Source organism: Cinclus cinclus, chromosome 16 (genome assembly GCF_963662255.1).
Source record: "Cinclus cinclus chromosome 16, bCinCin1.1, whole genome shotgun sequence".
In the NCBI taxonomy this organism is placed as follows: Eukaryota; Metazoa; Chordata; class Aves; order Passeriformes; family Cinclidae; genus Cinclus; species Cinclus cinclus.
In genome coordinates this window covers 12,674,114-12,696,098 of record NC_085061.1, presented here as the reverse complement: position 1 = coordinate 12,696,098, position 21,985 = coordinate 12,674,114, and the positions used below count along the sequence as shown (strand labels likewise).

The following is a 21,985-nucleotide window of genomic DNA, read 5'->3' as shown; positions in this document are numbered from 1 at the left end:
GCATCCTTCCCACGATGAGCCTGGCACAGAGCAAGGGGCATTCTCAGCTCTGTGCTGGGGCAGACAGAGGGTCCTGGGGCAGAGGAAGCTGCTGGAGCCTCCGTCACAGGATGGAGCTTGGGCCCTCAGTGCTGGCAGCCACCGGGCAGTGACAGATGGTCCCACGCTCCAGGAGGCAGTGCCTGCCACGCGTCTCCCTCTGGCTTGATCCAAATCCAAACCCTGGCATGAGGCTTTCATGCTGATGGACTGCAGCAGGAATCTGCGGTGTAAAACCAGGTCACAGAGCCCCAGGAAGGGGGCAGGGACAGGCTGGCCCAGCCTGGTTATCTAACTCCAGCTTCTATCCACATGCTCCCTTCTCCCTTTTCCTGGTCCATCACCTGCCTGCAGCAGGACAGGGCAGCAGGCAGCACCTCAGCCATCAAAGCCTCACCAGGGCTCCTGGATCCTTCCCAAGGAGGGGGGCTCTGTCTTGGGGAGGTCACTCAAAAGGGCTGTCAAAAAATCCCAAAGTCTTCTGTAACCTCCAAGATCAAAGCAGGGCACCATTTACAAACAATGCAAAAGAGAGTTTATTGAAACCATTCCGGTTAGAGCAAGTCCTGTACAGCACACTTTGCAATAAGTTAAAGAACCAAACCAAACAGTCTCAGTGTTAAAAAACACACTAACACACAACACAGTGATACAGCCATTGCCACCCAGCTGGGTTGTTGAATCAAGGCACAAAATCATTCATTACTGCGAAAAACAATGACACAGGAAATAAGCTGGAAAACAGACTGATTTTGTTAAGAAGGTGCTGGTTTGGCACTGATGCATTTAATGGAGCTACCATGGCAAAAATCTGTGTTTCCAAACTGTCCAGAAACATAACTGGACAACTTAAAGCCAGAAAAGCTCCCCAGAGCTAAAATCCAGCTCTCCTCAAGGAACATTCAGTGTGCCTATGGGAAGGTCAGGTCTGGGTAGGGATCCGAGGAGGGAGAGTGCAGTGAGAATATAGCCCAGATACCTTGCCCCCGGCCAGGGGAATCTCAGCAGGAAACAATCCACATCCAACACTCGGGCTGGACTACAGTGCAAGCCTGGGGGTCCCCTGCCCTGTGCCCTGCACCAGCTGGCTGAAGGGCAGCCTCAATCCAGCCCTCACACTGGCACAGGGACCTGGGGGGCTGTCAGGCCCAAGGTGCTGAACAAAGAGGAAACTCAAGCTGGGAGACGCAGCTGGGGAGCCTCCCTGCACTCCTTGACTCCCTCAGAAAACAAATGGGAAGAGAGGCAGAGAGGCAGCCTTACCATTTTGAGGCCAGGGTGCTTTGAAGGTTGTGGATCACTCTGCAGAGAACACCCATGGCTTCCTGCCCAGCCAGGACACTCCAGGACTGGCTCCCTTGACTGCCCAGGATATGGGTCATGGGGCAGAGGGTCGTAGAGCACCCTTTAGGCAGCCACTGGTCAGCTGGGAGAAGGAGGTGTCCAAGCAGCCCAGCTCCCTGTGCTGTCAGCCTGGAAGGGCTGGGGCTGTGGTGTGAGCTGGTGACAGTAGCTGGCCAGTGGAACATTCAGGATCAGCAGTGGCTGAAGGGATGAGCTGATGCCTGATGCTGCACATTCCCATCCTACAGTGTTTCTACACATCCCCCAGTGTCAGACTCAGCAAGGGAGGGAGGCACTGGCCAAACCCCCTCCAGCACTGCAGAGCCTGAGAGAGGTTAATTTTAGGTCTATTCTTATTTTCAGGACTGAGCAGCTGGTTCAAAGTGTTTTCAAGGCTCTGCACCTTGTTTCTACAGCCTGCACTGGCACCCATCAGAACAGGGCAGAGCAAATACCTCATGGTACTACATGAATCTCCAGGAGAAACATGTCATCTTCACACAGCAGCCTGTCCCATCCCCTCAGGATACCAGGCTGGGCAGAGAGAATAGTGCTCGAGGATCCTCATCCAGAATCACTTCAATTCCAAGGGCAGGGAGGCAGCATGGAGCTCCTGCCCACCTCCTGGCAGCAGGGACAGTGTTTGGAGAAGGCTCTTCAGCAGCTGCAAGGCTGAATGAGCAGGGTGCTGGCACTGCCACTGGGTACAGGGCTTCCCAGAGCAGCAATCCCAGTTCCCAGAAAAGGTTAAAGTGCAATTCTACTCAAGCCAGATCCTCAGGCTCCTTAAACCCAGAGACATGGTGGTGGTACCTCCAGGAACCAGTCAGACTGGGCTCAGGGTGGATCTCTCACCACCTAAAAGCAGACTGAGGGAAGGGAGGAACATTGATGTATCCATCAGGTGGGAGACCAGCTCCCTCTCCACCAACACTGCACAGCCTGGTTGGGAAGGAAGCAGCAGAGGACACAGACACAGGTAGGCTGGTGACTGCAGAATAGGACACGTGGGGCTGCTCTTGGGAGAAAAGGCCATTTGCTAAGTAGAACAACACTTTAACCTGTGCTTTGCTGGCCCAAGTGACACCAGACACACCACAGCCATAGCTGGGGTCACCACACACCCTCCACCACTACTGAAGGAGGGCCCAAATCCAGGAGGGGGTAATCCAAATCAACCTGCAGCCAAGTACCGCTTCCCAGACAGGAGAGCTGACTCAGAAAGGAAATCTACCACTACACAGCGACCTCCACTTCTCAGACATCCAACTCCACTTCTCAAGACACCCAGAAATCATCAGCTCTGGCATCTCAGCACGTACATGTTTTCCTCCAGACACACTCCTGAGTCAGCACAGCTCTGCTGGCACACAGGGATGGAGGGGAAAGCCCTCCCCCCTGAGCTGATGGCACTCCAGTGGTGGTCAAGCACTGAAGTCCCATCAGCTCTGAGGATGGACACTGGCAGCTGCTCCCACAGCTTGGGTGTCCCTGGACACTGAGGGTGCTTCCCTGCCAGCCACATTTTGGTTTGCACATCAAGCTTCTCATTGGAATCCAGGCTCTGGGCTTGTTGAGAGCACAGCTGCAGAGCTGAGGCAGCCCCTCCCCATTCCTCGGCAAGCTCAGTCTCGGCTCTGGAATCGCATCCTGTACAGGCGGTCCCGGATGTGCTGCTCGTCATCCCCAGCCATGTGGCGCAGCCAGACCACTCTGCTCACTGAGACATCCTCCTTCAGCTTCCTCTTCATCAGGGACACGGGGCCCGGCCCCTCGCCGGGCTGGGGGCCCCGCAGCAGCACATAGCAGGCGTGACGGCTCCGCTCGAACAGCGCCGCTGCAACACGGAGCACGTGGAAACCCAGCCTAAGCCTTCTGTGCCTGGACTGGCCACCAGACCCAACACCACCCGTGGGGGCCAGGAGGGACCAGTGTCCTCCTGCAGCTCCTCGCTGGAGGGCTGGGAGGAGAGGACTCACCAGTGAACGCAATGATTTGGTCTGTGCTGTTGCGGAGCTCCAACAGGACATTAGTGTAGGAAGGATGGAAAAGGTACAGCTTCTGGAGAGGAGCTCTGTGTCTCTGCAACCAACAGGATACTATCAGGACACAGACTCACATGTTATCCCAAAAACAACACCAGTACCAGGCTCAGCTATTACTCACGCTCGACAGGACACTCTCAGCCACACACATGCCCGTGACAGCCCAGCTTACCCTGACTGATGCCATTAGGAGAAGTGCTGGGATTTTGCTTACTGCCCTCCTTCCCACCCCAAGCTTCCTGCAAATAGCTGGCCTGTCTGCTGCAGGCAGGAGACAGATTTTTGCCTCAGGGCTGGCAGAGCGAGCAAGGAAAGCAGAAGAAGCTCAGCTGGTGCTTCTGAGACACGAACTGTCATCAGTGCTGCTTGTCACTGCCCTGAGGGCTCTGCAAGCAGCTGAGCTGTGCACTGAGGCTGGCAGAGGCTGCCTGGGGCACAGAGAGGATATTCACGTGGCCACAAAGATCACTGCATGCAATGCTGCCATAGGAGACTCTTGGGGAAACAGCAGCAACTCCAGAGGTTCCAGGCCAGAAGCCTCCCACCTCACTTACAAGGCCACACCAAGGCAGGGAAGTGACTTTGCTCACAGAGCCACCAAGTTCCTTTTCTCCACCTAACCAGGCTGAGGATGACAAAAGCTGCCAGTGCCACCATCACCTGCAGGGACACAGCTATGGACACCAGCCCCACACCCAGGGCATGAGGCTGCAGCGTCAGTGGCAAAGACAGATGGGAATATCAACACTCTGAGAAGGGCATAACTCCACCCGGCTCTGGTACAAAGCCTGGAAAAGATCAGCCCTCATCACCTCAGCAGCATCACCCACTGTCTCATTGCCTGGCTCCTCGTAGTCTCCCCACATGAGGAAGGCAGAGCGGTGATCCGCAGTCGAAAGTGTGGCTGGGCCAGGGCTCCCTGCTCTCGAGTTCAGCTTCAGTTCCCACTGGACTGCTCCAGATTCACTCTCAACAATCATAATCTAGCAGGGAAGAAAGAAAAGGAACTCATGACAAAGGCATCTAACAAGCCATGAGAGAGAAGTCAGGTCAACTGTCTCTCCGCTCACTATCTATGGGAACAAGTATGTGACACATGGGAAGATGAGGAAATACTTGAAGCAGAGCAACACAGAGCTGTGAGACCTGGGGTTGGCCACGTTAAGAGTAAAATCACAAGTTCTGCAGCTACTTCAAGGGGTTCAAAGTTCTGTCATTGAAGCTCTTGCTGAGAAGAGAATTCAAGTGCCTGAGCTGGCTTCAATAACCTGTTGAAAGAGAGCCTTTTGCAGCTTAAAGCTTCCTAAAATCAGCCAGAGGGAACACATCCCACGAGCCGTATTTGACTCATTCCTGCTTGAGCTGTTACATACAGAGAAATGGGAAGTTAAAAGGAAGAAATCTCAAACCTTCTTCCTGTTGGGTCCAATTTCACTCTCCAGGATAATACCGCTGTCATCAGGTTTGTAGTAACCGAGCAGTGGCTCACTGAGGGAGAGAAAGAGCAGGGACAGATCTGAACCCACCCTGATGGTTGCACATACTTTCCCATTTGCCTCTATCCTCCCACCACTGCCCTGGTAAGGGACGTGACTGCCACAACATTGGGTTGGCCTGGTACCACCTCAACTCTGAGCCCAGCCACATCACAGCAGGCACAGAATGAGGAATCAAAGCTCTGAGCTCCTCCATCCTGAAGCAGCTCCCAGCACTTGAGGGGACATAATAAAATAAGCAAGATCAAGATATGACACAGCCCCCCAAAAAACTGCATCTGCCAGGACACTGCTGTTGCTGGGAAACTGGAAATGCCACATCTAGCCCACACTGAGAACACTACCTCAAAAGACGGGACACATTGAGGGTCCACACAGTGTGGAGATCTTTTGTGTTGATCAGTGTAGCCATCTCTGAGTTCACAACCAAGATGTTGTCCCGTGAGTGCCCAGGAACTTTTGCCAGGTAGTGAATGTCTCCAAACCTGAACAAAGACAGATAAATTATTAAGCTTTTTAGACCATGAATGGTTTTACTGTGAGGTCTGGAGTTCTTTCCCTGCACAGCAAATCCAAACAGGAAACCCCAACGTGCTTTTCCTGCTTTTCTGTGAACCCTTGACGAAGCTGTTAACACCAACCCTTTTCCTGAGCTTTGAACGTGCCCCTAGTCCAAAAGCCAAATAGCCAGGAGAGAAAAAAGTCCCACCAAGCCACTCTGTCAGGAACATCAGCACCCTCCACTCCACCAGCCTCCAAGACATAACCTCACACCTGAGAAGGGATAGAAGTTCTAAGCGGTGCGTGGCATGGTCAATGTGCTTCTCCCAGTGAGAATCTGGCTGGAAGTCGGAAAGCTTAATTTCCATCCCAACTGCTGCACTGCACAGATCTTTCAGGGAATATGCATAGAGAGAGTTCTCTGTGCAAAAATTAAAAAAAAAAAGCAAGAATGAGAGAGATAAGTTATCCTGCCCTTGCTCTGAACTCTATGATTTTCCAGATCTGTCAGATCAACTATATTTTTAGGACTTGCATCATAGAGTTGTAGTGGTATTTTGAGACTCAAGCCTGCTATTGAATGCTTTTAACATTTTATCTGTTCATAATCCAAGTGTTCCACAGTAATCATTTGCTATAAATGACTGCCTAATCCTTACATGCTTGACATTTATTAAATAAAATCACTACAGTACATAACAAACTATAGTTTAAGCAGAAGCCCCCCCTCCTCTTGTCCCTGAACAGCTCTTTGACTAGGTGAAAGCTCCACACAGCTTGTAAGAATGCAGAACACATTTTCAGATGATGTTTACTAATCCTGCTCTCAGTTACAATCACTCTTTCAGACTGAGTTCCCAGGCAGAGCTGTACCTGTGTAGAAAAGGAAGTATGAGGAGGAGCGCAGGTGCAGCCTGATGTAGCGAGCGTTGCCATCCATGCTCAGGGTGCCAGTGGAGCCAATCTGCTGGCCAGTTTTTCCTGAATGGATGAAGATCTTAACCTAAGAAGTGAAGGGATTAAAGACAAAAACCAACAAGGTTAAAGCTGGTACCGAACAGCAACTGAATGGGAGCAGCACAAGCTTGGATGGAAAGTCTCTCCCTGGTTTTGGAGGAGTGGGTATGAGTTAGGTGACCACTCTGCTCTGAATTCTTCTGGAAGTTTGAAAGCCACTTCCAGCACAGCCACCTGCTCTGAGAATTTGCTACCTCTGTCCCCCAGACTGGTACTGCGGAACAGCAGCTCCAGCTCCGTAAGGACAGCAAAGATCCATTCAAGCCTAAGATGGAGATGACTTAATGCCAGCAACAAAGCAGCATATGGACATGGGAAAGTTGGCTTCACACAGCAGCTCTCCTAATGTTTTAAGTGCCATAATCCACTCCTCCTCAGGCTCATGTGAGTCCAAAACATAAAAGAACTAATAGGTCTCTTTCTATTCTTTGTGCAGGGTAACAAAATCCACTAAAAACATTTCACCTGGGAGAATAAAGGTTAAAGTCAGGATCAGATCTAAGTGTCTGAGCAACAGTCAAAGTCTGGGGAGTGTAAAGGACTTTGGGGACAAGTAAAACATCTGATCAAGAGAAACAGCAACTACCAGAGATAATGAGTCAGGCAGGAACCCTTCCCTCTACCTTGAGAGGGAGGGACTGGGAAAGCAAAGGAGATTTGCTGCTCCCAAAGCAAATCCACAGAGTCGGGCAGGTGAAAAATGGATAGAGTTTTCTGGGGAGAATGAGAATGCAACCAGAGAGGGACAGCAACACATGCACCAGCTATTCCCAGCCTCCTGCATTGGGAGGAGACACACACCAGCTCTGGGAGATCCGCTGCACCTTTACTGGCAAGCACTGGTCCAGTGGCTGCCCAGGGACAGTGACAGCCAGGGGTATTTACATAGGCAGTGAGAAAACACAACACTTTCCTCGTTGCACTGCCAAGCCCTCTGTGTTGCCACAGGAGATGGATTCCAAAAAACCAGTGCATTTTCAGGGATGTGTTTGTGCTGAAGCTTGCAGCAGGTAGGAGTCAACGGGACTCTCTGGAAATGCTGCCATCTAACCCCCTGCACACAGACCCTTCCACAGACTGCTCATAGCCCTGTCATTTCAACTGCAGCCCTTGATAGCAACAAAGCTCCTCTATTTGAGTGGTAAATCTCCCTTCTAACCAGCCCTTTCCAAGCTGCAGAGCTCCACTCCAGCTCCTACATTTGCGTGATTTCTTAAAAGAGAACATACTTTTCCTCAAGTTGGCAGAGTGCTTGCCAAATCCAGAGGGAGGAAGGGATTTCAAACCAAGATAGCATGAGAGCTTAAATGGAAAACAGATCAAAAGGCAGTCTTGCAGAACAGAGGCTACATTCAAACTTTTCTTGGCCGCCTAAGATTAAAAAACAAAAGTCTTGAGATAACTGGGATAGCAAAAGCAACAAGGAAAGAAAACAGAGAGAACTGTAGGAGGTGGAAAAGACAGAATTTCTGATGACTCTGGCAACAACAATGCCTTGGACAGCAAAACCCTATTTTCTTATGGAGGACATTGGCCAAGAAGGCTGATGGCACCTGGCTTGTACCAGCCATATGGGGGCCATCAGGGCCAAGGAAGTGGTTCTGCCCTTGTACTGGGCATTGGTGAGGCCACACCTCGACTGCTGTGTCCAGTTCTGGGCCCCTCAATTCCATAAGGACACTGAGCTGCTGGAGCAGGTCCAGGGAAGGAAACAGAAATGGGGAAGGGTCTGGAGCACATGTCCTGTGAGGTGGAACTGAAGGAGCTGGGGAGGGGGGGGGGGGCTTAGCCCAGAGAAAAGGAGACTCAGTGGGGACCCTCTCACTCTCCATAACTCTCTGACAGGAGGAGGCAGCCAGGTGGGAGTCAGGCTCTGCTCCCAGGGGAAAAAAGGACAGGACAAGGGGAAATAGCCTCAAGCTCTGCTAGGGGAGGTTCAGGTTGGACATCAGGAGGAATTCCTTCCCAGAATGGGTTGTTAAAACATTGGAAGAGGCAGCCCAGTGAGGTGGTGGAGTCACCACTGTGGGAGGTGTTCAAGGAAAGCCTGGACTCTGGGCTGAGTGACAAAGTGGGACTCAGTCACAGGTTGGACTTGATGATCTCAGAGGTCTTTTCAAACCTTAATGATTCCATGGCTCTGGTATGAGGATATGGAGCTCCCACTGCTCCCATCAGACCCATGGGGAGCTGTAACTCATGTGCTTTGAACAGGACAGACTGGGCATGCAGACAATGCTGTGCCACTCCATCATGGATGTAGATGTTTCAGCAGAAAAACTCTTCTTACTACTTAACTGTCCCACTCTCAGAAATGGGAGAAGCAATATTTGAAGGGAGATAATACAACCAGCAGCTGATTCACTAAATGAATTCGCATCAGAATTAACCAGCACAACGACACTGGGAAGAACAGTGCAAAGCAGACCACAGGCAGAGAGAGGGAAGGGATCAGAAAAGGGCAGTGCTGGTACAAAAGCACTGACTGTCAGCTGTGCTTTGATCTAAGAGCCAAAGCTGTCAGGGCTTGTTCACTTCCACTTCTCTAAGCAGAGAAGCAGAAAACTGCAAGCTCATCTTGCCCCAGCTCACTCCCCAGACAGCACAGGAACATGCAGTGAGGAGAACACACTGAAAAGGGGAGGGGGGATTACTGGCCAGCTCTTTGATTTATTTTATTTTTTTAAACCATAAAACACTTGTGCTGATTTGAGAGTACATCTGTGGAGGGTGGGAAAGAACCCACACCAAACCCACAGAAACCAGAGGCCTCTGGACACTTCCTCTGTGACTACAAGGTGGAAATAAACAGCATTCCTGCCACCCCCTGTGGCAGCCACTGGAGTTATCAGAGGTTCAGGAAGACATACCTGGCCTCCTTTAGCAATAAAGATTATCAGGTCCTGAACTCCATCTTCATCCACATCTGGAATCACTGACAAAGGAGTCAGCAGAGTATAATTAGCTCCAAAGTCATGGGGTTGTCTCCACAGAAAGTCCCCTGGAACACAGTGGGAAACAGTCATTAAAAGGCATCTTAGGTTGAAAGGTTAATAATGCTTCTGTTGCAGCCCATGGGCACCACAAACCAACCACATTTATGCTCAGCATGGGGTACTTCCTTAACCTTTCTGCATTCCCAATGAATCCCAGTATCCACAATTCCATCTTACATTGGAAAGCAATCCTAGCTGCCTGTAGGAATGCACCCAAACACCTTGGCACAAGAAACAGCTTGCTTCCCTTGTGCCTTTAGTAAACAAGCTTCCCAGCATGGTCATGGTCATGGCATGGAGAATCCTTTGCTGCGATCCAAATCCTTGCTGCTGCACATTTAAATCTGCACAGACCATTTTGAGACCACAAAGCAGCTGAATTCTGACCAGTGTTGCTGCAGCTCCTGGCAGAACCTTCTTGGCTGCAACTTGCCTCCTGCAGATGTTTCTGCAGATGCTTCCTCGCTGACATGACTAGCCACAACTCAGGCCACATCCCAGCTCTCCCTTGTTTGAAGAATACACACAGCCCAAACTTGTTTGTAAACTGAGGTAACTGCAAGCTCATCTCACCCCAGCTCACTCCCCAGACAGCACAGGAACATGCAGTGAGAAGAGCACACTGAAAAGGGGGAGGAACTGAAAAAGCAGCAGGAGAGCACACTGAAAAAGGGGGAAAAGCTTGTATTTTTAAAAAACAGGGGGTGGCTGGTGTGGGTTTCTCTTCAACAGCTTCAGACCAGTTGAGTGGCTCTATCCACCCAATGTCCAAGGCTGTGGGCCACCTTCCAGTCACTGACTAGTGAAATCTGCAGTGGAATCTGGCAGGGAGGACACTGCTGGGGGGTTTTCTTTCTAATGAACATGTCAGTGTCTCATTAGGTGCTCCCAGGGCAAATGTTTACCCTCCCCTTTACCCAGTATCCCACACAGCAATTATCATTTCAGGAATGCAAAGTAATCATCTGCTCTTTGTCAGGAAGGCAGCTGGACTGAAAGCCATGGAATTACTACTTGATGCTGTCTGCAATAATTTAAGGCAGGCTGTATTTCTGGTAGGATTGCTCCAAAGCTTTTACTGCAACGCTGAAAAAAAAGCTTGGATTTGTTACTATGACAACAGATGTGAAATGAAGAGAGCAGATTTCCTAGTTTCCTTAGGAAATCATGGGAATGCAAAGAATTTTGCCCTCGAAGAAAATAAGCAGGCAAAGGAAGAAGAGAAGTTTTAAATTACCACATTCTGGCTTCAGGATTGTCTAAAGGTACAAGAGTAAGGCAAGGCTAATGAAATTCCTCTGTCATTGCACAAGGCTCTAATCTTTGGTGGTTAGAGAGCAGACAGAGTTTCTGAGAAAATATCTTATTCTCTTAAAAGAACGGTCTGAGTTAAGAGAAACAGGTGACACTGAGCTGGCTTCAAGCACTTGAGAAGTTTTCCATGCTCTAATCCAGCCCACAGAGGCACAGAAACCAGCCCTCTCCTGTGCCATCAGCAGGAGATGGGACTGTCATGTCTGACATCTGCAGAGCCACGGTGCTTCCTCACAGCCCGGGGTCACGGCACCAGCACAGCAAGAGGAGCCAAGATGGAAATTAGGCAAGTGCCTAGACTTCAAATCTAACCTGGGTGAAAGGGTTGGATTTTTTTGGTCTGGAAGGAATAATAAAATCAGAACTCAGAAGACTCAGTTCAGCTCTCACTTCAAGCAGATAGAGAGGAGACAGAGATTTTTCTCCCTGTCAGATGTTCTCCAGGTTGGAGTTCTGGTTTATTTACTTAGTGATTTCTCACACAGAAGCAGTTCCATCATCTGATCATCGTGGTGCCCTTTCTGCCAAATCCCTCAGGAGACCAGAATCACCCACAGGGCTCACAGTTCAGGCTGCTGGAGGATCGGGTAAAGAGAGAAGGTATAACAAAACTCTTACTCCTGTCCTCTTCCTTGAGACTCTGCCTTGGGCTATGACAGAGAAGGAATAATACACAGCCATAAAGACTTTTGCTTTGACCTGGAACAGTTAATCTTAAAATCCTGCATGTCCCAGATTACCGGTAAGATAAACATGCAGGAATGTTAGATGTCCCACTAAACAGGAGCATGCACTCCTACACTGCCCTTCCTCCTTCCTCGGGTCACTTCTTGGGGCAATCAAGAAAGCAGGACTTAACACAACTTCAATTGATAAAAAAACACTAACTTTATCAGCATTTAAAGATCAAAACCACACCAGACACATTCAGATGACAATCTGCCTATCTCTCCTTCAATCTTCCTACAGGCAGGGGCTAGACAGCCTGAGAGCCCTGGAATCTCACCAAATCCTCCACAATGATGAATCATTAACAGCTAAAGATTGTGCTGGCTACTGTTTTTAGCACACTGTGATGTAAGTTGGACTCTGCCTCTTTGAATACATTTAGCCTATTTAAATACATTTTATTCTGCTCTGCCCTCCTAACCCCCAGTCATCTAAACTCAGAAACCATTTTTAACCTACTTAATAGCAAAAAGGCATCAAATACATAAACTCCTGGGTTATTCACTTTTCTATCCGATGCATTTTTTCCTCTCTTGCTTTGAAGTTATCTATGGAATGTTTTATTTGCTGCATTGCTGTGACCTGTAGCTTAGCCTGCCTCCTTCTCTCCACACTTGCCTTTATGGCTGTCTTTAGTTACAAGCCTTTGGCTCCACAGCCAACTTTCTACACTTTGACCTGAAAGTAACTACCTCATTAATAGTCTAAAAATAACCTGTCCTAAAGCCTACAGGAGGGAAACAGTGATAAAATGTCTCTGTTGGGTGTTAGTCCCTGCCTTCTAGCTCAGTGTCTATCTACACTTCCATCTATACACTGAAAATTAAAAGCTACACCAGATTTTACTCAGATTCCTTAGAGCTGTACCTCTTGCTATTTCTTTCTTCCAATTTTTGGAAAACTGGGTGTGAGGGGTTCAATACAAGATACAAAGGATGTGATCCCAGGGAGAACATGTATTGTTTAGACCTTTGAAACAGTAACCTCCAAAATGGAAATGTATTTTAGGCTTCACCAGCAAGGAGGGCTCAAGGTGCAGCAGATGATCACTGTTCCTAAAGTAGTACAGGCACTCTTTACCCCCACCCACATGAGGCAAGATGATGAGATGCATTTCTCCACCTCTAAGTTTAGAAAGGAAGAAACCTCTCCAGAGGAACTAGGCAGAATTGTAGACTACTGAAACAGACTGGCAAGCACTTACCCTAAGTACTCTCCTTAACAACTTTAAAATCATAAATGCCTATAACTCCCACTCCTCCTGCCACAGCAGGCACTCCGGGCACACATGCACAAATAACTGGAAAATGTTGCAGGTGCAGGTTTGTGACTAGCCCTGGAGAGTACAAAGTAACACTGGCAGCTAGTGACTGCTCCTCCTATTTCAAAAGCTGTTGGAACACTGGTATTAGGAAACAGAGGCTGGCACAAACCCCCACCAGAGCCCAGCCTTTGGAATAGCAAAACTGAGAGCACCGGCTCCTCAACACCCAGCAAGTGGCTCCAGCAGGGTTTCCCAGACCATAAATAGTCAGTGCCCATTGCTCATGTACCAGCCACTCATGTCACACTGACGACCCTCCCTGGAGGCCACCAGATGAGGAAAGCAAGTGGCCCATGCCCTGCGTGGCAGCAGAGCTCTGCTGGCACTCACCTGTCTGAAGGTCAAGTGCAGTAAGGGACAGTGACTTCTCCATCACGAGGCAGCCCGGGGCTGCTGCCATGCCCAGCTGCTGGATGCCACACTGCAGCCACTGCACGTCCTGTGCAGCAGGGCTCTCCCAGAGCACGCTGCCATTTGTGCCAGACACAGCAGCAATGAAGGCACAGGGAGACAGCAGACCTGGGGAGAAGAGGTATCAGAGGGAGCTGTCCCTGCACCCACCTTTGCTGCCCTGCACCACCCAGGAACTGGGACTCACCCAGCTCCTCTTCCCACCCAGTTTTCTCTCCCAGTCACTAACTGGAACTGGAAGAGAAGGGACAGCCCTCACTAGAAGTCGCTTTTGAATCAGGTACCTTGATCCAGACAGGAAATGTTGAAGCTGCTGCTGCTGTTGCTGGATTTAAAAGCAAAGAGCACATCTTGTACTCTGTCTTCATTCACATCTTCTATAGCAAGGAACGGGTAGGGCACTGCAAGAGAACACAAGCCAGACAGCAGACAAAGTTGGAGCAAAATACAAATTCCTAGAGACCTACTCACTGCCTCCATCCTGGACAGTGTAATATCAGGACAAATTGGATTTTATATTAAAAAAACCCCATGTACACAAGTACCAAAGACAGGAAGTTAGTGCCAAACAATTTTTAAAATTTGCTATCCCCCAGAGGATTTCTCTTTTTTAAGAGGCAAGCAGCCAGAATTTGAACTGTGCTGGACAAAGAACAACTCTGGTCTTGGAGTGGAGCTGCTATTCTCAAAGCATAAAGAAGCCCCACCCAGGCCCCACAAAACGCAGATACTCCATCCTTCTATCAGCTAAAAGCAGCTTTCTTGAGCTCAGAGTAGCAGAACCTGATGTCTGATGTTCCAGCAGATGTCTTCAGCACCACAAGCAGCTCAGTCCCTGCTGTGAGCATTATCTCTGCATTTACAGCACATCCAGCACAACCCACTGCACACAAGATTAAGGAAATACTCTCCCAGAAGCGACTGCTGAGCCACTGGGGAGCAGGACCCAGGCTAAAGAGCCAACGAAAACAACCAGAATAAAAATAGCTATAGTAACTATAGAGCAATTTATTAAAAAACCAAGATGGAATTATTATTCTCCCCTTCCTGTTGGCCATGGGGAAAAGGGAGAAAGTCAAAGTGACAGAGGAAAAAATGCCTAACTGCCTCCAACCTCAGCTCAAACTCCAAGGGAACATTTTAAAGAGCAAGCCTCAGCACAAGTTTATTCCCAGATACCCTTTCTCCTCTACCTTGTTACCACTTCAGAGCAGCATCTAATTTCTCCACTAGATCCTGTAAACACCTCCTGGAAGGCCACTCCAATTATGATGGGCCATTGCTTATCCAGGTCAGGTATTCACAGCTCTGGCTCCCAAGGGCTGCATCCCTGCAGGTCTGGCTCCACGCTGTGCCTAGGTAGAGGCCCACTCTAAAATCCAGGGTACAGAAAGGAAAAGGACTCTTGGTAAGTATTTCTTCTACTGCAGCAAACTCACCTGCATTGTTGTAGTATTGGAACCATGTTCTTTCTGAAACTGGCCTCTCTGGGCAGGGAATGATAAAGGAGAAAGCAAACACAATGATCAGGCAGAGGAACAGGGAGATGAAGAAGGCAGCAGTGCGCCACCGGGACAGCCGGGACAGCCCTGAGGACTTGACAATCCTTCTCTCCACAAAGTGCTCATGATTCTCCTGAGCTTTTACATCCTCAGTCTTCAGAGGGTGGATCTCAGCTTCTGAGTCTTTGTTGTCCATCACAGCTCATTCATCAGTATTCAGACACTCTTCTTCACCTGCGACAATGGAAAAAGAAGTTATAATACATTTTGAAATATATTTTGAAAACACAAATTAAAATATTCTGTTACTAGCCCATATTCACACTGGAAATGTTTAATGGGAGGTGAGCAAACCAGTGTATTGTCACAGAGCTAGACACAACACACTGCTGGTGCTGGAGGTCTCCCACACACAGCAATGGAGAGAGTTTGTGGAATGCAGGACCAGCACCAATTCTCCAGAGGAGGAAATCAACTCTGCTAGAGCTGGACAAAGAAGGCTACAGACCCCACGCAGAAAGGACAGACTGATCTGCAGGTCTCCCTCAAGAAAAAGCTCCTTTTGTTACAAAGACTTCTTGCCACCTCCTGTGTGTGTCAGCCCGACTCCCAGCTGGAGAAGTGAAAGGAAATACTTGTGACCTTTATATCCCAACATAAGGCTATTCTCTACTGTAATGTGCACTTGAGCTTCCCCAGGAGAAAGAAACACCAGCATGTTCTGTACAGGAGCAAACCAAAGCGATTCAACACCTTCTTACACAAGAAACCACAGGGTAAGTTCAGCAACCCAGCCCTCCAGAAGGCAAAAAAGTGATGACTTCCCTCCCCAGAGAAAAAACAAGGCAGGGGTTGAGACTAAAATCAGGCAAATTTGATTTCATCAGACTGGTAGAGTTAACAACTGCTATTTTAGCTTCTCCTGCTACAAATCATAACCTTGGGCTACAACTACAATAAACAGAGGGGTTCTGTGCTAATTTGCTATAAAAAGGTGGGGGGAAGAGCCCTAGTCAGAGGAGCCTGTAAGTCATTACTCACAACAATAAAAATCCATGTTTTATCTAGATTCTCTGATAGTGTTTCTTTAAAAAAGTACCACAAGGGAAGGCATAAAGAATAACACATTCCAGTAGGCTTGGAAAAAGCTGCTTGACAGTGTTATTAAAAGTCATATCAGAGCAAATAACCACGACAACCAAGCCAATTTTCCATGACTGTGCCCCAGCAGTCACATGTCTGGGTTGTCCACTGTAGCCATTTACTTCCCTAGCAGAAAAGAGCTTATAGTCAGCATCAACAGAGTACAGAGAGCCTGGGATTTCAACTCCAACAGCAACAGGGCTCGCTGTGTCTCACATTTCTACCCAAGCTCATTTACAGGTTCTGTGAAACACAAGATGAGTCACCCTGAGAAGGCTCAGCTCCTTCAGGCTGTCCCCATCCCACTGCAGAGGCCTTTTCTTTTCTGGGTACAAATCACAGGGAGACAGATCCATGGCAAGGCAACCCTGAGGCACAGAATCAGGTCAGCCTGGCACTGTCAGCCCTTCAACCTCAGAGCTTGCTGGACTTAGAAGCACTCACTCCAACCCGAGCACTCTGGCATTTATTCTACATCAAGTACAGGATCTCACACCCGTGCTTGATGTAGAATAACTTAGTAGATAAATTATAGATAATTTGTAGATAATTTAATTCAATCTGCACAATACCATGCAAAGGAATCAATAATGCAGAAGTTGAACCTTATTCCAAAGACCTTACTCCAAGAGTAGGGTTTCATCTGCCCTGCTCAACAGCCCAGCAGCCACACCAGGGACACCTACATGAGGCTGGCTGTTCCCAGACCAACAGCAGGCACCTGATGGGTAGGAAGGATCCACATGGAAAGGGGAACAACAGATCAAGTGGTGCTTTCAGCCTCTGCCCCAAGCTGAGAATTGCCCTTTTACTGTATCAGGCCTTGAGCAGGTTCAAGGTACAAGGCTCTGGGCATAGGCTGAACAAATGATTCACTGGCATGGAGCAGCCAAGGCCACAGTGATAGGGACAGTAGCAGCAGTGAGTTATGTGACCTCCCGTGTGCTGGGGCAGGTGGCTCATGTGTCCCTGGAGTGCCCATCTCCAGCAGCATGGAGAGGGGGATCTTCTCAAAACCAGCACCCACAGCACAGGCTGCAATAGGACTCCAGCACAATCCCACCAGCCTCTCCAGCAGAGCCTCCATGACATCCCAGTAAAGAGCTGGGAAAGACCCAGGGCACACCAGCATATATGAGACTTACCAAAAGGAACCAAACCCAGGTTTCTCCCCTCTCTGTATAAAAGGGACACCACCTAACACAATTGATGGCATATTTTTATGACTCACTATAAATCTCACCACTATAATCTAGATTGGGATGGGAACAATAAAAAAGCAGTAATTATCCTGACAAACTGAGTAATTCTCCTGACAACCCCAGTAATTCCCCTCTTTTTTGCAGTGATGACCCTATGGAGCCACCGAGCACAAAGAGCCTTCAATGCCTTTAAAGCAATTTTCTCTCTTTTCTTTCAGGATTTGAATAATGCCCTTTGCACCTCTGCCAGAGCAGAGGCGGTGCCAGAACAAGGACCACGAAGGTCAATGGCAAAGACTCAAACAATGCAGGAAATCCCAGCAGTGGCTGCTGCCAAAGTACATGCTGGCAGCAACTGGACTGGCCTGAGCTCGGAACAACAAAGAGGGCTGGTAATCAGTTTAATTGAAGACAAGCAAAAAATGATAGCATGCATCTGAGATGGTTTTACCGTCCTCTAGCAGCCGACATCTTGTCTCCTGCTGGAAGAGGACACAAAATAATTCAGCTGGGAAGTTCAAGCATTCAGGCACCTTTCAAGGGAGCAGGCAGTGACAGGATTCTGTATTGCTGCACTGTAACACACACTACACGCAGTAGATCCGGGGACAGGAGTAAACATGGGAGAAAGACCTTGTAGAATGAGAAATAATTAGAAAACACACACAACAAATCCAAACTGAACCCACACAGGCCAGGGAGTGAGGCAGCACAGCCAGGATCTGCATCTCAGACTCCAGGGCTCCCAAGCTTTAAAGGTTGCTTCCCCCAGCCATGGATGAGCTGGGAGCAGCTCCCCAGCCCAAGCTGAGGGGAACAAACATCCTTTCCTGTACCACAGTAACAACAGGGACAGGACAAACACAGTTTTACTCACCTTTACTGTCCTGTCTCCTGAAACCACAGTGCAGATTTACAGATCTGATCTGCCTCAAGCCGGCAACACTTGCACAGCTAAACCCAAGGGACAAACCATCAGCAGCAGTCAGAACTGCCTGACAAGCATGGAGAACCACAGACAGACAGGTGGATGAAGACTGGTTACAGAAACCATTTAAGGATCCATGCACTGGAAAGGTTTCACTCATTTTCCACTCATAAAACACCAAACTACAGCATCTGGAATGTCACCAGGCACAAGTCCTTCCCAGAAAGTTTCTAACAATATACCGTAACTTAGATTTGATATTCAACATGTTTTTATCTTCCACAGAATGATGAAATCAGGTTCTGACTGTACATTTCAGAACAGCATTTATCTGGTTTGGTTCTGTTTGGTTGGTTAGTTTAAACACCTCAGAGGTTTCCTTCCTGTCAGCCCCAAGCTGCAATCAGTAAAGACAAAACAGCCAGGTTTTGCTCTGACTAAGATGCAACATTCCCACCACAGCTCATGAGCAGACTGTTGGGTTTTGATCCCATGCACGATGTGACACTGCAGCAAATTCACTGGGCAGTCACCTGCTGTGACATTCAGACTCAAGTCATTTGTTCCTTTTTCTGCAGTCCCACTTATATCAGGACAAGAAGAAATAACATTAAATATTTCCTAAAATGAGCTTTGGTCTCTGAGAGACACTCAGGCTGCATGTTGCATACAAGCTTATCATTTTGCTGGGACATCTGCAGCTCACAGCTCTTTCCTGGCATCAGGTCACAGCCAAGGGCTGGATGGGGACACTGACCCCAGGAGACCACCCCTGTCTGACAGTGGGGCTCATCAGCTCCTGACATGTCCCTAAAGCCTTTCTAAGGACAGCTTGTAACCCAAATCCCACCAAGGTGACTGGTGTGGCCCTGTCACAGGTTTCCCAGAGAATCTGTGGCTGCCCCATCCCTGGAAGTGTATAAGGCTGGGTAGGACAGGGCTTGGAGCAAACTGGGATAGTGGAAGGTGTCTCTGCTCATGGCATGGGGAGGAATGAGATGAGGTCCCTTCTGAATCAAACCATTCTGGGATTCTCCTGCTGGAGCTGTCCTCAGGTTCTTCTGAAAATACATTTAACCCTCCAGTGCAGACACAGAACATGCCACAGAGCACTCACAGCAAAGGAATTCAAAACACCTCCAGAGCACAACACAACCACCTTGCAATGTGATACATCTGCCATTTGTAGGAGAAAACTCTTAGGGCAGTTTTTACTACAGACAGGAGGTCAAACACAGAAACTCAAACTGTTTAGGGAAGAGCAAAACAAAACCCAGTACTATTTCCATGAGAGCAATGGGAAGACCAAAACTCTAAGACGAAGAACAGCATTAAAGCTGTGTGGAACTGATTACAGGTCAGGCCAGTAATAACAACTGAGCTGGAGAAACACCAGCCATTTATCATCCCTGGGCTTACAAGCTCCACTGCATCCGAGCCACTCCTCTCACCAACTGCTGCAGCTCCCTTGTGCCAACTCCAAGGGTAGCTGCCAGCGGGGTGCTTGAACCTCCCACATCACAGACACCCCCCAACTCACCCACAGGGCTCCCCCTCTCACCTCAGAAGCACAGTGACATCCCTCACTGCCAGAGACTGAGTGCACAAGGGACTCTGGAGAGATCTCTGTGCATGAAAACCTCAGGGAAAAGGCTGTGGTCATTTCATGTGGGTTTATTCAAAAGACAAAAAAAAAAAGTACATTTTTTATGTGGGACACTCACTCCACGGGTGAGAATTCAATGAAAGATTTATGGCAGTATGAAAGGAGTGTTCAAAGGCCAGGTTGAATGGGGCTTGGAGCAACCCGGTCTAGTAGATGTCCCTGCCCATGGTGCAAGATAATCTTTATGGTCCTTTCTAACCAAAACCATTCCATGATTCTATGAAAAAATGGCCTTCCTCCAGATGCTGTTGTCCTTCACAGCCACCTTGAAGAAAAACCACTTTTCTCCCCCCAAAAGTGGATTTTTTCTTTCTGTCTGTCACTTACACACACACATAAAAAAGCTCCTCACAGGCCACTCCACCCACACATCCATCCCTGGGGAGCCTCCCAACTCCACAGGCAGCGCAATCCTGCCCTGTTACCGGGAAAGGCTGGCTCCAGTTCCTCCCTGCAGGACAGGCTGCCCTTCTTGCTCCTGTTACGCAAGATGTTTTTGCCTTACAAAAAAAGTAGAAAAGACTGCAAACGAGGTCGGACTTGAACACATTGCAGAATTTTTCTTTCGGCAAGAAGCCCTGTAATTCAGGCCGGCAAACCAGGCTTGCGAGATCCCGAAGGAAAGAGCAACAGGACTTCAACCCTCTCCAAGAAGAGGGCTGAGGCTCTGGGCGTGCTGATGCAGAGGTGAGAGGCTTTCTTTGACCGCAGCTCAGACCGGCAGTCCCAGGTGCTGCATGAGCAACTCCCAAGGCCTCCTAGCAGCCGCCAGCCTCGGGATAAAGGACCTCGGATCAAAGGGAGCAACTTGGGCTTTGGCAAAAAGGAATAAATTCTTTCCCAGTCTTCTCGCTATGGTTTGGGGGCACTTCTTGAGCTGCTCAAGGCGGACAGCAAAGCCCTCCGAGGCAGCGGGGAAGGCCGCACGGCTGGGCTGGAGGCGCCGACAGCCGCGAGCTCTCATTAGCCCAGCCAGCGCGGACACAGCGCGGCCCGTCAGTGGCCCCGACCCGCGGTTGCACCGACCCGAGCGCTGCCACTGCCAGCCCCAAGCGCTTGGAGCCGGCGGCAGCGCGAGGGCAGCGGGAACGCTTCGGGAGCCAGCTCCGTTCCACGAACGCCCCCTCAGAGCGCGGAGGCGCAGCCCAGGGACAAGGCTGCGTTCGCGGAGCGCACACACGCAGACGTCAGGAGCCCATCTTTCGCCGGGAGCGGCCCAGAGCAGCCCCCCGCCCCGCCCGGGTGCCCCCTCATCCCCGGCCCGGCCCCCGCCCGCCCCGCTCCGTACTCACCCCGCGCCGCCGCCTCCGCCGTCACTTCCGCCTGCATCCCCCGTCGCCGCACAGCGGAAGTGACGTCACAGCGTAGCGAGTGCTTCCACCCGGTGTGGCGGGACCCGGCACGGCCGGTTTCGGCGGCGGCGCGGGCGGAGAGCCCACAAGAACGAGTCCGGGCAGCAGCGGGAGCCACAAACACAGATCTTTAATGCGCTCAGACCGCGGGAGAACAGCACGGGCACGTACAGGCCCCCCGCGCCCCACACGGAGGTTACAAAAACAGCACGTGAAACCGCGGAATTAATTGTAAAAACGGACAGGGAAGGGGGGCATGCACTAGGGACTGACACCGGGGGAGCACCGCGGCGGAACCGGAGCCGCGTTCTGGGCGGGGTAGGAAGGAGAGAACGGATAGAAGGGGGGAGCGCCGGCCGGAGCCCGCCCCTGGGAACGGCAATTAACGGCGGCAATTAACCGCCTTACCGAGCTACCGAGCAGCCGCCAGGCTCGTGCCTGCCAGCGCCCGGCTCGGCGGGTGACGAGGGCTTCACTCACACCATTCCCACATTGGGGGCTCGCGGCTGGGGCTGGCACAGCCAGGCGCCTTCCTGCCCTCGTGGGAAACAAACCGAGGTACAAATCAGCGAGTGACAACAGGCAGTGGCCTCCCACACGCACGGGGACACGGCTGGTGCCTCTCTCCCAGGAGGGGCACACACACTGGCATGGGCTCCAGCCCGAGTCCCCTCTGCTCCTCGGCACGTTCTGCCTGACTGGCCTTGGCAAACACACCAACGCTTTCGTCTGCAGGTCAGAAAGCCCCGCGGGGAAGCTCTGACTGCAGAGTGCACAGTAAATAGGCAGATGAGCTGTGGCTGTGCTTCTCTAGAGAAGAAACCAGCCAGGTTTCCCACTGCTTTGCTCACACCAACTATCTGAACTGTAAAGGTACTTAAACCAGACTTGAGCCCAGCTTAGAAATATGTTTCAGCTCATTTGGTCATCCTCAATGACAAACAGCTTTCATAACAGATCAGGGCCAAATTTTCTC

General features: G+C 49.9%; 1 protein-coding gene across 4 annotated transcripts; it reads right to left on the bottom strand.

Annotated features, from left to right (window-relative positions):
* Positions 1–551: 551 nt before the first annotated feature.
* FAM234A (family with sequence similarity 234 member A) lies at positions 552–21,002 on the bottom strand. Of its 4 annotated transcripts, XM_062503989.1 has the most exons (14): positions 20,083–20,838; positions 17,941–18,017; positions 17,515–17,696; positions 14,656–14,952; positions 13,501–13,617; positions 13,136–13,324; positions 9,313–9,443; positions 6,299–6,428; positions 5,699–5,846; positions 5,269–5,409; positions 4,838–4,916; positions 4,241–4,411; positions 3,363–3,465; positions 552–3,220 (listed from the first exon to the last, which is right to left on the bottom strand). In XM_062503989.1, exons 4-14 carry the CDS (start codon positions 14,912–14,914, stop codon positions 3,009–3,011), a joined length of 1,680 nt encoding a protein of 559 aa, XP_062359973.1. In that variant the 5' UTR covers positions 14,915–14,952; positions 17,515–17,696; positions 17,941–18,017; positions 20,083–20,838; the 3' UTR covers positions 552–3,008. The 4 variants fall into 4 exon arrangements, with proteins under 4 accessions (XP_062359973.1, XP_062359974.1, XP_062359977.1 ...); XM_062503990.1 differs by having other exon boundaries at positions 17,597–18,017; XM_062503993.1 differs by having other exon boundaries at positions 4,259–4,411; positions 17,515–18,017; positions 20,083–20,837.
* Positions 21,003–21,985: the final 983 nt, after the last annotated feature.